This window comes from Crinia signifera, chromosome 4, assembly GCF_055691185.1.
Source record: "Crinia signifera chromosome 4, ASM5569118v1, whole genome shotgun sequence".
Taxonomy (NCBI): Eukaryota; Metazoa; Chordata; class Amphibia; order Anura; family Myobatrachidae; genus Crinia; species Crinia signifera.
In genome coordinates this window covers 174245560-174259204 of record NC_139220.1, presented here as the reverse complement: position 1 = coordinate 174259204, position 13645 = coordinate 174245560, and the positions used below count along the sequence as shown (strand labels likewise).

Here is a 13645-nt window from a genome sequence, read left to right as displayed (position 1 = left end):
CAATCTTTGTACAAAACAAGGTTATCTCTCCTTTTAATTTCATTTTGGTGATGTCCTGGAATAGGTTGTTGTAAGTAACGATGCATGCTCCCATGTGTCATTAGCTTTATCCTCCATCGTCTGTACATGCAAAACGATTGAGGACATTTCAAGTGAGGGACATGCTGCGGCATGCAGCATGGCCGTCACTTTGTTGCTGCCGGTATAAACACTTGCCGATGCTGGCTCCCCCGCCAGCGATATTGCAGACTGTACAAATGGTAATGGGACTGACAGGACAATGCAGTACTTACTGCAGGGGAGGGGGTCGACAGCACAATGCAGTACTTACCACTGGGGAGGGAGTGGACACCAGAATGCAGTACAGTACAGTTGAGGAGGAGATGGACAGCACACTACTGGGGAGGGGGCGGACAGCACAATGAGGTACATACAGTACAGATGAGGAGGAGGTGGACGACACAATGCAGTACTTACTGTTGGGGAGTGGGTGGACAGCACAATGCAGGATACACAGATGGAAAAAGGGGCCGACTACACAATGCAGGACATATCAACAATGATATGGGGGTACGGCTATAACATAACATAGTGACATAGTTGATGAAGGCATAGAACCTAAGAAATGTGAGTGCAAGGGACCACGTAGCAGCTTTGCAGAGATGGTGGGCTGCAGACTCACAGAGCAATTGATTGAGTTTGAACTTGGAACAGGAAGATCAGCCTGTGCGTAAGCCTGTAAGATTGTCATTGGACAGCCCCGCTTGTGTAATCCAAAGAGGATGAATAAAGAATCAGTTTTACTAACAGAACTAGTACATTTACCATCTGAATAGCTTGGACAACATTCAAAGAGGCTTCCTCTTTTGACACGTTTGGGTTCATAGAAGGCGGTACCACAATTGGTTTGTAAATATGGAAGATGGACACTACTTAAGTGTCACAACTGTAGTGTTTGATGGAATCAGGGTGTAGCAGGAGTAATGGCACCCTAGGCAAGATTTTGGCTGGTGCCCCTAGCACCGCCACTAGTTCCACCTCTGACCCTGCTCCCCTTTCCCAGCACCATCAACCCTCATCATAGCAGTCATCATTTTGGTGCTCCTACCCGCAATATTTTAAATAGAAACAGTGCACACATTCAGTGCGCAGCCCAAACAGGGGTGTGTTCTTGCTGGGAAGGGGCATGGCCACACAATAGTACCCCCAATTCAAATTATGCCACACAGTAGCTCAACTTTATTCACATTATATCATGCGATGGTGTCCCTTATTCACGTTAAATCACACAATAGTACCACTTTACCTTATATACATTACTCCTCACATTATTCACGTTATACCCTCCTGAGAATCCTGAGAAAATATTGTATATTAAGCACCTCCATGGCCACACTGCAACCGTGACCTCTGCCTCTGCTTGGATACAGATGTTTCCTCATACATCTTTCCTCAATAGGCCATGCAGCTCCTGGCCAGTTCTGCTAACGTTGGGTGCCTTTTTTGCTGAAAAATCGTCTTATTTGCATTGTTATGACCAGCACACACAGGGAGCATCCAATGATTAAAATGATATGCAGCATGCCTATATTCTGTGTGCGACTGTGGCTGTACCTGAATACAGAATGCTATGTTACAGTGATTTCCATGAATACACTATTTCATATGCAGATACAGTCTCACTCAAACAGAATATAGGCATGCTGCATATCATTTTAATCAGCAGAAGCTGCTGGTGCCCCTAGGCATTCCAAATGCCCTAGGCAATTGCCTAGTTTGCCTATGCCTAAGGCCAGCTCTGAGTAATGGAGACAGACGACTTAAGAGTAAAGCATGCAGGTTTTATGAAATTCTTGTTCATAAAGATTACAATAGTGATCAGCAATGGCAATAGACTTTTAGACCTTGCAAATACTGGCAGCTCTGGCAGTCTGATTCCTTGCAGGAACCAGGCACCCACAGTGAGTCAGACACACCAACTGACAACAGAATTGCATACAGTCCCCTTTAGGTGACCTCTGCCTCTGCTTGGATACAGATGTTTCCTCATACATCTTTCCTCAATAGGCCATGCAGCTCCTGGCCAGTTCTGCTAACGTTGGGTGCCTTTTTTGCTGAAAAATCGTCTTATTTGCATTGTTATGACCAGCACACACAGGGAGCATCCAATGATTAAAATGATATGCAGCATGCCTATATTCTGTGTGCGACTGTGGCTGTACCTGAATACAGAATGCTATGTTACAGTGATTTCCATGAATACACTATTTCATATGCAGATACAGTCTCACTCAAACAGAATATAGGCATGCTGCATATCATTTTAATCAGCAGAAGCTGCTGGTGCCCCTAGGCATTCCAAATGCCCTAGGCAATTGCCTAGTTTGCCTATGCCTAAGGCCAGCTCTGAGTAATGGAGACAGACGACTTAAGAGTAAAGCATGCAGGTTTTATGAAATTCTTGTTCATAAAGATTACAATAGTGATCAGCAATGGCAATAGACTTTTAGACCTTGCAAATACTGGCAGCTCTGGCAGTCTGATTCCTTGCAGGAACCAGGCACCCACAGTGAGTCAGACACACCAACTGACAACAGAATTGCATACAGTCCCCTTTAGGTGTAAGAACCGGTCGCTCCTGCAGCGGACCAGAAGGAGGACCAGACGTGGTGGTCAGAGGGAAAGGAAAAGCAAGTTGAAAAGGGCGCGGGAAAGTGGAACGTCTACCACTCCAGCAGAGAACATAATATTTAAGCTTTCCAACGACCCCCTTACTGCTACTATTTCGATGATATGCAGTGGTCCATTGAAAAGTATAAGATGAGTTTTCAACTTAAATTACATGAATTCTTCAAAGGCACCAGGGCAGAATGCCCAGAAGTAGTTGAGAGACAGCTCCGCCAGCTCTACTGAAATTTCAAAGGCGTTCCCGTTTTGACCTGGTATCCAGCAATGCCTCTATTAAAACGTATAACCACCTCCTTGATCGGGACTATATATACGGTAATGTCATCTTGGCCACGGCATCGCCTGGTAAACACTCTAACCTCAGTGTTGATGAAACAAGGGCATTACATGATTTGTCACAGTACACTGATATTGTCATTCATCCCTCAAACAAAGGTAGGGTGATTGTAGTTTAAGAGCTCTCCGACTATACACGTGAAATTTACAGGCAACTGGGCGATGGGGTTTATAAGGTTTTTAACTCTGATCTCACAAATATCTACATGACAGACTAGAGGTGGCGGTTGCTGCCAAGCAGATTGATAAGAAGCTCATGGTGGCTCTCATTAATGATTAACCTGTTGTGCCTGTCATGTACTCTTTAACTTAAGTACACAAGTCCATGGAGAACCCACCTGGCTGACCTACTATATCAGCCAGGAATGGGGTCTTCCATAGGGTCTCCATGTATTTGGATTCCATTGAACAACCGTGTATTGTCAAACATCCGCAGCATCTATTCAATACTACCTAATTTATGAATAGATTGCTTGACATTAAAATTATATCTGAAGGAACGCTGCTTTGCAGTATGGATATATCAAGCCTCTACACGGTAATAGAGTAGGAGCCCATCTCATCTATCTTCCTTAGGCCATGGCTCACCCTGGCTCACCATGGCTATCCTATTGTTCTCAGCTGCAATACAATACATAGAACAATAGATTAGGGGATTAGCAAAGTAATCCAATTACTCACTTAATCCTATTATAGAGATAGATGGCAGTGGCTCCCACTGTACCTAATATGGAAGGTATGCAGGCGTCACCTTATACAGGACAATTCCCTTTATGTTGGTCCAGATGTTGATTTTATTATTGATTTGCTTGAGTTAGTGCTGACCTGTAATTATTTATTGTTTGAAGTTTTTTTTTATTTGAAGACATCCGGGTATGCGATGGGGTCTAACGTGGCCCCATCATATGCTAATTCATATATTTAGGCAGTTAAGGATCATGTTATGTTCATTAACCCTATATTTGCATATAACATATTGGCATAAGAGTGCTACATAGAGGACCAGTTCATCATGTGGACCGGGAGCCGTGATACATTGGAAACGTTAATACACTCACATAATGCCTTGGAGCATCCAGTCCAATTTACGTACAATATCAATCCTTATACTGTCCATTATTTGGACGTACAGGTCAACTTACATTAAGGGGTCCTCACCACAGAACTGTATTGTAAAGCTACTGACTGCAATATGGTTCTACATGCATCCAGTTTTCATCTAGGCACACAAAAAAATCTTTACCGTATTCACAGATTTTACGGCAATAAGGGTCTGCTCCAACAGGGACATTGCCATCACACATATTAATAGGATAATTGATAATTTTCTGCAAAGGCGCTATGATGCTTCCCAATTAACATTGGCAAAAAAACAGAGTATTGTGCTCCTCTTGTGAGGATACACTGCGAAAACCTAAAAAGAAAACCTTATCTAACCACATGCCATGGGTCAACCACTATAACACGGCTAGTGGTCAGATTAACCATATTTCTAAGAAATTATGGCCCATCGCCAGCACTGACATAGACCTCAAAATGTACGAGACTGGGTTATGAAAACCGACATTACGAGTATGAGGTCTGCACATTCAGAGCAGAATACATTCCTACAATTACGGAAGGGATGCTTCCGTTGCTTAAATTGCACTGTATGCCATTCATTGACAACTGGTAAACAATTCCCACACCAACACACTGGGCATCGATATGTGATAAAACATTGTGTGACATGCACAACTAAGGTCATCATATATCTTACCACCTGCCCCTGCGGCCTAGGGTAAGTAAAAAAAACTGACCGTACACTTAGGGATCGCATGGGGGCACATAAATCGGCCAAATGTGCAGGGGTTGCCAGTGGTCATAGTGACCAACTGGTAACATGTCATTTCGTGCAGCATGGACACAGTATCTCAATGCTACGATATATCATTATCGACCATGAACTCGCAGGGACGATCGTTCGCTACAACTCCTACAAAGGGAAGTCAGGTACATCCACAAGTTGGGGACACTGGTCCCTAGGGGAGTAAACAAATCTGCTGGCATACATTGCTTTCCATAAAATGCCCCATGTAAAACTCGATTATCGCATATCAGTGCCCTGCTATAGGCTGTTCCTTGCTTCTTTATTGCCTCAGTTTATTTGTTTTGATTTGTGCACATATCTTGCGTAATATGCTTGTTTAAGTTTGTGTTTTTTGACACGTGCAATCATTATGTCTATATGCAGTGCTTATTGCATGCACCTTGCAGTCAGTACGATGCCTTTGTTACCTACACTATTTGTCTATTATACACTCTGTATTATTGTTTTGGTACTTATGTAGTATCTGGGCTGCCGATTTTTTGATTGTATGCCTTAAGTTAAGGCATACAATCAGATGCGATGCGATGCGATATCGCATCGCATCGCATACGACCATGCGATGCGATGCGATGCGATGACCCGATTTTTCCATAGGATTCAATGTTAAAATGGACTGAGTCCATTTTAACATGGAATTCAATGGGAAAAAGGGGTCCTTTTCATACCCCTACTATCCAAGTGGGCATGGAGTTGGATATAAACCTGTGGCGAGCGTAGCGAGCCACCGAGCCCGAAGCGTGGCGAGCGAAGCGAGCCCCGCGAGGGGACAGTATTCTGTGTCCCCTCGCGGGGCTCGCTACGCTCGCCACGCTTCGGGCTCGGTGGCTCGCTACGCTTGCCACAGATTTATATCCAACTCCATGCCCACTTGGATAGTAGGGGTATGAAAAGGACCCCTTTTCCCATTGAATTCTATGTTAAAATGGACTCAGTCCATTTTAACATTGAATCCTATGGAAAAATCGGGTCCATCGCATCGCATCGCATCGCATGCGATATGGTCGGGTGCGATGCGATGCGATGGACCCGATTTCAAAATCGGCAGCCCAGTTACTACATAAGTACCATTGTTTTTACTGGCTCCCTTAGCAACTGGCACGGGATGATGGTGTCATCAGTGGGCACATCAAACTCTGACCGTCAGCTAGTGGGCAGCTGCAGAATGGTGGCGGTGGTGGTATAAGGTATATTTGTTATCTTATTTGTTATCCTGGTGACAATGTGGTAATACATCGAAAACATTTGATGCTACACCGTGGTTTTTGCCTCTTCATTCATCCAAGTGCCGCCGCTCCCCTGTGTGTATTGTTGGACCCAGTCTAGGGCTTTCTGGAAGGCAACGGAGCTTACCGACCACTACATTGGTGTGCTGCCCGCTGGACATATACAAATATTACACACACACACAATGTGGCACACAAACTGAGTGCGTCCCTGAGATTATTGAAGCCATGACATCGGAGATCTAGTATTATAACCCCCCATCTCTGTACTTCTGTACTTCTGAACAGTCTCAGTGGTATACAGTGTGATTACCTGTTGATCATCAGATTACATGTTGATCCTATGGGCACATCATTTGGTTACAAGGCAATTATCCTCTTTAAATTGAAGGTGCCCCTGAAATCTTTAGCTACCAGAATAGGAGAGCTTCTCCACCCCTCTAGTATTTCTGTAGTGCAGTGATATTTTTTGTTAATAATATCTGACCACCATAAAAAAAAAACTACTTAAAGGCAACACAGTTTGAAATGGAAACATCCCTGAGCTTATAGAAAGAAGCCAGGGGTAGATTCTTCCTCATTAATATACTTTTTAATAATTAGTATAAATGATTTTGCATCACACTGATTACCAGACATCAGAAAGGAAAGGATTGCCCAATTAGAAAAGGAGGGTGTCCCTAAAAGTGTAGGTATCCACTGCTACTGGATCTAAAGCGTGGTTTGTAAGCTCCCAACAGCGTGCAGCTGACATCATTTTGTCTGTCATCCGTGCAGTGAAAATCTGGTAGCTGCACTTCTGAGGCGCAAGAAGCCATCGTAGGTGTGTTTTTGTTAAGTTGGTTACGATCTACCTGTGGATGCCCCATGACCTACTGGTAGATTACAATCTACTGTACCTTTGGCCAGGTCTGCCTTAGGCTGTCCATTATTCATAGGCATCAATGATCCCTAACTTTTCCTTAACTAGCATGTGAATCAACATGGGATGTAAAGAACAAAGATATATCAGAACCTATGCACAAATAAATTGCAAATAAAACGGTCAAGTGTGCTGTTAATAACAATGAAATGATAGTATAGAACTATAAATAACATCAGTGGGTAAATTGGACAAATTAAACATTTGGAGTTTGGATATTTTTAAAAGAGCTGGAGAATCATCAGCACCATGTGTTTTCCATGAAACCAGAGATACCGGAGGGACTCACTTGTCAGAGAATGAATGTGGCCGACAGAGTTCTGCAGTGAATGACAAACGTTTATGGCAACAAACTAGACACGTACACCGGCTTTTAGATTCACCTAACTCCAAGCTAATATTACTGCTTTCCACAAAGTTCTCTTACTTTAAATATTTATATATGAAGATTCTAGCCTTCAACGGCTGACTTGCTGATAATGGTGGATAATAATGTAATTTCAGCAAAAATCCGGACTATGCATTAATATGAATACATACAAGTGCCTCAACCCTAAGCCCCCCTCTCGTCTAAAGCTGGGAGATCCGCATACTGACGATCAGGATGCGGGCCGTCAGGATTCCAGTGTCGGAAATCTGTTCCACGTCTGAGATCGTGCTGGTATTCTGGTGGCAGTTGTAATTCCGGCACCGGATTGGCAACATTGGGATTTTAACTGCATCCCCAATAATGTTGTCTTGTGATTTATATTACATCTTTTGCAGTCTTGTTTTTTAGCTTTTTAATGTGTCCAATGTACACTTTGATGTAATTTCCATTTAGATACTGCCATTATGTTATTAACAGTAAATTTTAGTTAATTTTAAGATTTTTATGTGCAGATTTTGACATTTCTGTTGTTTTCCAGGAAAGTTCCCTTTTTATCTTGAGTCTGCTACCATATACCTTAAACTCTGCCTCTAACAGGGAGCCCTTTGTGCCAGAAACGAGTTGATTTCTTTGTTCATTATAAGATATACTAATACAGTATTAATATGATTAAGAAAAAAGTGAGCGCAGCGAGCCCCGATAGGGGATGTGGAAAATGAGCCCGAAGGGAGACCAGCGAGGGGACGCGGAATACACGTCGGGTTCGTTTTATGCTGTGCTCGCCACGCTTGGATAGTGGGGTGTGCTAAGTAATAGTGGGGGGGTGCTAATTCGCATTGCATCGCATTGCATCGCGGGCAGTGGCGCCATGAAACTACACAAGTACCATTGCATGCAAATCACATGCGATGCAATGCGATCTGACTACGCCAACTACGTTGTGCAGACGGGCGCCATGATAATACACAAGTACCAGGATTTGCATACTGGATTATTTATGTCCCGCTGGACTGGTATTGTATAATGACATTTCTTTCAGTCCCGGATAATCTCTAACATATTTAATTCAGTGCTGCAGTAAAACCTCTTATTTTCTCAACTAACTTTTGTCTTTTGGACAGTACGAACGGTCTTTTAAAGGTGCAGCAGTAGCAGGATAAAAGCACTTGAGGTTGCTTGACTTACAAAACTTCTTTAGCTACAGAGCAGGAGAGTTAGAGTTTGGATAAGAAAGTTAGGCACTAATAGGGAGGGTTAGGGTTAAGCTGCTTGGGATGGTGGGTTAGGGTTAGGCTGTATGAAGGGAGGATTAGGGGGCAGGGAGAAGGTAAGCATACTTACAAGAGCCCTGTCTGGATTCCCTCCATCAGGATGCCAGTGTTGGCATCCTGACCACTGGAATTTCATCTGCTAGTCATGCATATGTCCCGTCAAAAATGCTAATTACAAGGACAATTTTGGTCCAGATGAAAACTTGTTTGGTGCCAATTACTGGTGAAGAGGTACAGGTAATTTGAAAATGCAGCTACATTTTGGGCAGTATTCAATGCTTTTTGTGCTGACTGCTTGCTGTCACAGCTCACACTGTCAGTATTCAACTGACCTCCCTGCACACGCCGTTTCCACCTCTATAGGTTTTAACAGCAGCGTGGAAATGACGTGTGTGGCCACAAAAACAGCGAGGCTCATTGCTAAATGCAGTGGGGCTTCCTGCCTTAGCCGCGAACCTCACTGTTTGTTGGAATCCCGATTCTCCTGGAATGTTGAATACGGTGAGCGGGCAGCACGAGAGTTAAATGGCGAGGGTCGCTTTTTTTCAGCTATCCTCGCCATTGAACCCCTCACTGGCTGCATTGAATACAGCCCTTTGACTAGCTCAGAAGCAACAGCATGCTCCTGGATGTGGCCAATGAACGGTATCGTTACCAACCCACAGGCGCGCCCATCCTTAATAATATAGTGTGTACACACTAGTCGATATGCACAATAACGTCGTTAGGAAACTTTGGGTAGTGTGTACGCATCTTTAGTATGTGTTGTAAATTTCGAGTTCTCATTTATTCACATGTACATGAGAAACAAATATATACAAACCCTTGTATTTATATACATGAGAAAAGAGAATACAAACACAACATCACAGTGACAAGTAACCCCTTTGGTTTTGCTAAGTTTACTATCTTACAAATATATATATATATATATGGGAGGGTCCCTGGACTGTACACTTTAACTATATGTAATGAGAGGTGCTACCTTGCTGAGACTTGCAGTGGCATAGACAAAGAAATATAATGCAGGTGAACTATTAAACCATTACTAATTATATTTATAATAAATATTGCATGATAAGGATTAGTGGTGATGGAGACATCTGTTATTTCATCTCAAGTTCTAAAAGAGAAATCATAACCCATCATTTTATAGTTTGCAATGATTTACTTTTAATTATTTCCAAAAATAAGGCAAATAACCATTTTATCTGTTTTAAATAACTGAAAGTTATAGGAGAGTATGCCATTCTAATCCCTTTATAAGTAAAATGACAGCTGAATATTAGCAGTAATGAGAAAAAAGCAGTATACTACCTTGCACCTTTCCTTTACAGTAATTAGTCATCTACATTTGTATGGGCTCTTTGTCAGTCGTACAGTCTACAGTGTTTCAGGAGATATGCAAATGAAGCACTATTGCTGTACATTACCCATTTCTCATAATGTATTTTTGACATTTAAATGAAAACTTACTGATATGCTGTTGATTACGAAATTTTGCCCACTGATCCCATCGATGTATTATAGACTTCATCTGCGTTTTTGCATGGTGAGCCTCTGCGTTGTGCAGCTTGACCTCTGTGTCCAGTTTCCTGACTTTCCTTGCTGCACAGTATTCTAGCCACGCACTGCAAATGTTAGGGAGCATAAATAGTTAATCAGCTGTCAATACATGAAACAAAATCCATGTAATACAATACGAAAACATGACAGAGGCTCTGCACTCACTTTGAATTTATACCCCTTTTACATCGCACCTCGAACCCAGGTTATTCCCAAGTTGGTGACATATGGATCCGGGTCCAGGTGCGGTGTGATGGCACTAAAGATTATAGCCTGGGTCGACCAACCCAGGTTTATAAGAAGGGTTAAACCCATGTCGACCTCTGTATAAGGGGCAACTTGGGTTTAACGTGAAAGTGCTGGATTAGGGTCAGTGCCGAAACCGGGATCGCGATCCCGGGTTTGACCGAGATTTGCGATGTGAAAGGAGGGAATGGGATCATTGGGTAGACAAGCATTACGTCTACAAGAATTACACCACTAGGTCGACATGCATTAAGGTTGACATGACCGAAGGTCTACATGCAGAAAGGTCGACATGTGTTAGGTCGACAGGGTCATAAGGTCATATCGGGGAAGGTTGACAGGGTCATAAGGTCGACATGGGGTTTTTAACAGTTTTTTGACCCGAATGTTAACACAGCCAAGCTTTGGGCACACTATTTTATTCTCCCACCACGTTCTAGTGGATGGTAGGGCATGAAATACCGCCGGTACTTGTTTCCTAGAACGGCCACAACGATTTAGATCGTTGTGGTCGTAAGATAAAAAATCGGATCGATCGCATCGCATGCGATTTGGTCGCATACGATGCGACCGATCCGATCGACCGATTTTTCACCCGATTTTTTTTTTTTTTTCACCAGATTTTTTTAAATTGCCCCCCCAAATGTTAATAAGTGTGCTAGACCCCACGATAGACGTGAACCCGAAGCGTGGCGAGCGCAGCGAGCCCGCGAGGGGCGGCGGTGCGCGTCCTCCGACCTTTTCATTCCCCTACTATCCACTAGGGCGTGGAGTGAGAATATAATAGTGTGGCGAGCGCAGCGAGCCACCGAGCCCGAAGCGTGGCGAGCGCAGCGAGCCCCGCGAGGGGACGCGTCTAACTTCACAGGTATACGCGTCCCCTCGCGGGGCTCGCTGCGCTCGCCACGCTTCGGGCTCGGTGGCTCGCTGCGCTCGCCACACTATTATATTCTCACTCCACGCCCTAGTGGATAGTAGGGGAATGAAAAGGTCGGAGGACGCGCACCGCCGCCCCTCGCGGGCTCGCTGCGCTCGCCACGCTTCGGGTTCACGTCTATCGTGGGGTCATGGCGGGCACATAAAAAATGTGAAATGGGTCATATTGGCCCATTTCACCTTTTTTATCATTTTTCCCTATGTGAGATGGACTTAATCAAGTCCATCTCATCTTGTGCCATTATAATGGCACAAGACCGACCGATTTCAATGTTAAAAGATTTTTTAACATTGAAGTCTATGTAAAAATCGGGTCAATCGGTCGGTCGCATCGCGGCCGATTTTAATTGGTCGCGACCGACCGATTGACCCGATTTCTGTCAATCAAATGGAAAAAATTGCAAAAAATCGGCCACATCGTGAGGATCGTGTCCCTTAATTAAGAGCCACGATCACTCACGATTGTGGCCGTTCTAGGAAACAAGTACCATACCGCCTGTCGGCACATGTCGGCTCAAAAAACAGTGAAAAACCCCATGTCGACCATATGACCCTGTCGACTTTCCCCATGCGACCTTATGACCCTGTCAACCTAATGACCCTGTCGACCTTCAGTCATGTCAACCTAATGCTTGTTGACCCAGTGAATTACAAATGAATTCTCCATGAACACCTCCAAACCACAGGGTATTACATTGGACAATTTGCAAGCCAAACTCTCTGTACATTGTGGCGAGTTTAAACTCACCGCCAAATGTGTTTTACATTTCCTCTTATGAGTCTTCCAAGGCATTGCATGGTTTATGGACCCAATAAAAAGCATATCTGACCAAAGAAAGTATAACATGTTTCTTTAACCATTTCAAGTAAGAATTATCTAATAATATGGAGTTTATGGCATATTTATGGTGCTACCAATATTAAACAGTCAGATATTGATTTATTCAGTATGAATTACAGCACATTTGTGCTATTTTTACCTTTATATTAAAGTATTTGTGCACAGTTCTAACTAATGGTTACATAGTTTACAAGGAAACATAGAAAAAATTGGATCAGATATAATAAAAGAAAAAAACTTCTATTAAAAAAAAAAAGAAAAATAAATGATACATTTAGAAGTGCACACACACATCCAAACTGTTTCCATTAATCTAAGTCAGTAAAACTTTCAAAACTTAGAAAGCTGGATAAATCTACCACAATATCAGATGATGGTATCATTTTGCTTAACATTTAACATGTTGATCCACTTTGTCAGGTAGTAAAATACTCACTCAAAGTACATTCTCTGCAACTTGCTGATGTAAAATGAATATGCCTTTTTAAATAGCTCTGGCGACACCTAAATGGAAAAAGAGCTGCATTAAAAGAATGTTAAGTAATCGGAAAATCCTCTGGTTTGCATCCAGAATATCCACTGTAATCACTTAATCAGCAATATGATAGGCAAGGCACTGCTTCACCGCCACTCATTTTAGGTCATCCATTTATCCATATTGGAAGAAAGATAGGATATATATATCTGCGCTAGGAATAGCAGCCTAATGTCAAAGAGAGATTCAGGAGATGTCACCACACCTCCATAAAGGTACAAATATTACAGAAAAAAGAATCTCAATGTCACTGACAGTGGCGCTTTAGAAATAATGATAAATATTTGATGAATATTTACTCCCCTGTATAAGTCTTTGCGGGATCCTTTTTTCCTCCACTTATGGGGTCATTCAGTCAGGTATATGAAAAATAAAACCACACAACAAGATCCTTGCGTAATATTGTTTGATATTACTTTTTGGAAATATGGGGTGAGAAATTCACTAATTCAGGTGTACTATATTACGGAGGAGGCCCTCCTATATCAAATACTCACAGACAATCAATGAAAAAACAGCATATCTGTGAGATTCTTTTCTCCAATGTTAGGGTCGTTCAGTCGAGTATATGTAAAATACAAATATACAAATATCTTTGTGTAATACTGTTTAAACAAATTTTCCTGGGAATAAGAGATATATAATCCACCACTCAGGATATATTATATTGCGGAGGATGCCCTCCTATATCAATTACTCACAGAGTATCAATGTAAAGACAGCATATCTGGGGGGGTCTTTTATTTCCTCCACTCCACTTCTTTAATTGTGGTCACTTTTGGGATAAAGTGCCCCTAGGAAAGTAGATGCCGTAGTCACCACTTTATATAAAAAGTATCTT

General features: G+C 42.6%; 1 protein-coding gene across 2 annotated transcripts in view; it reads right to left on the bottom strand.

Annotated features, from left to right (window-relative positions):
- The window catches only part of FBXL13 (F-box and leucine rich repeat protein 13), a 167842-nt gene that overhangs the window by 118765 nt on the left and 35432 nt on the right, over positions 1-13645 (bottom strand). For both annotated transcript variants that reach the window (XM_083183033.1, XM_083183032.1), the window contains exons 4-5: positions 12706-12773; positions 10157-10311 (exon numbers count right to left, since the gene is read on the bottom strand). In XM_083183033.1, the coding sequence (XP_083039159.1) occupies positions 10157-10311; positions 12706-12773 (223 nt within the window). The remainder of the gene's footprint in view (positions 1-10156; positions 10312-12705; positions 12774-13645) is intronic.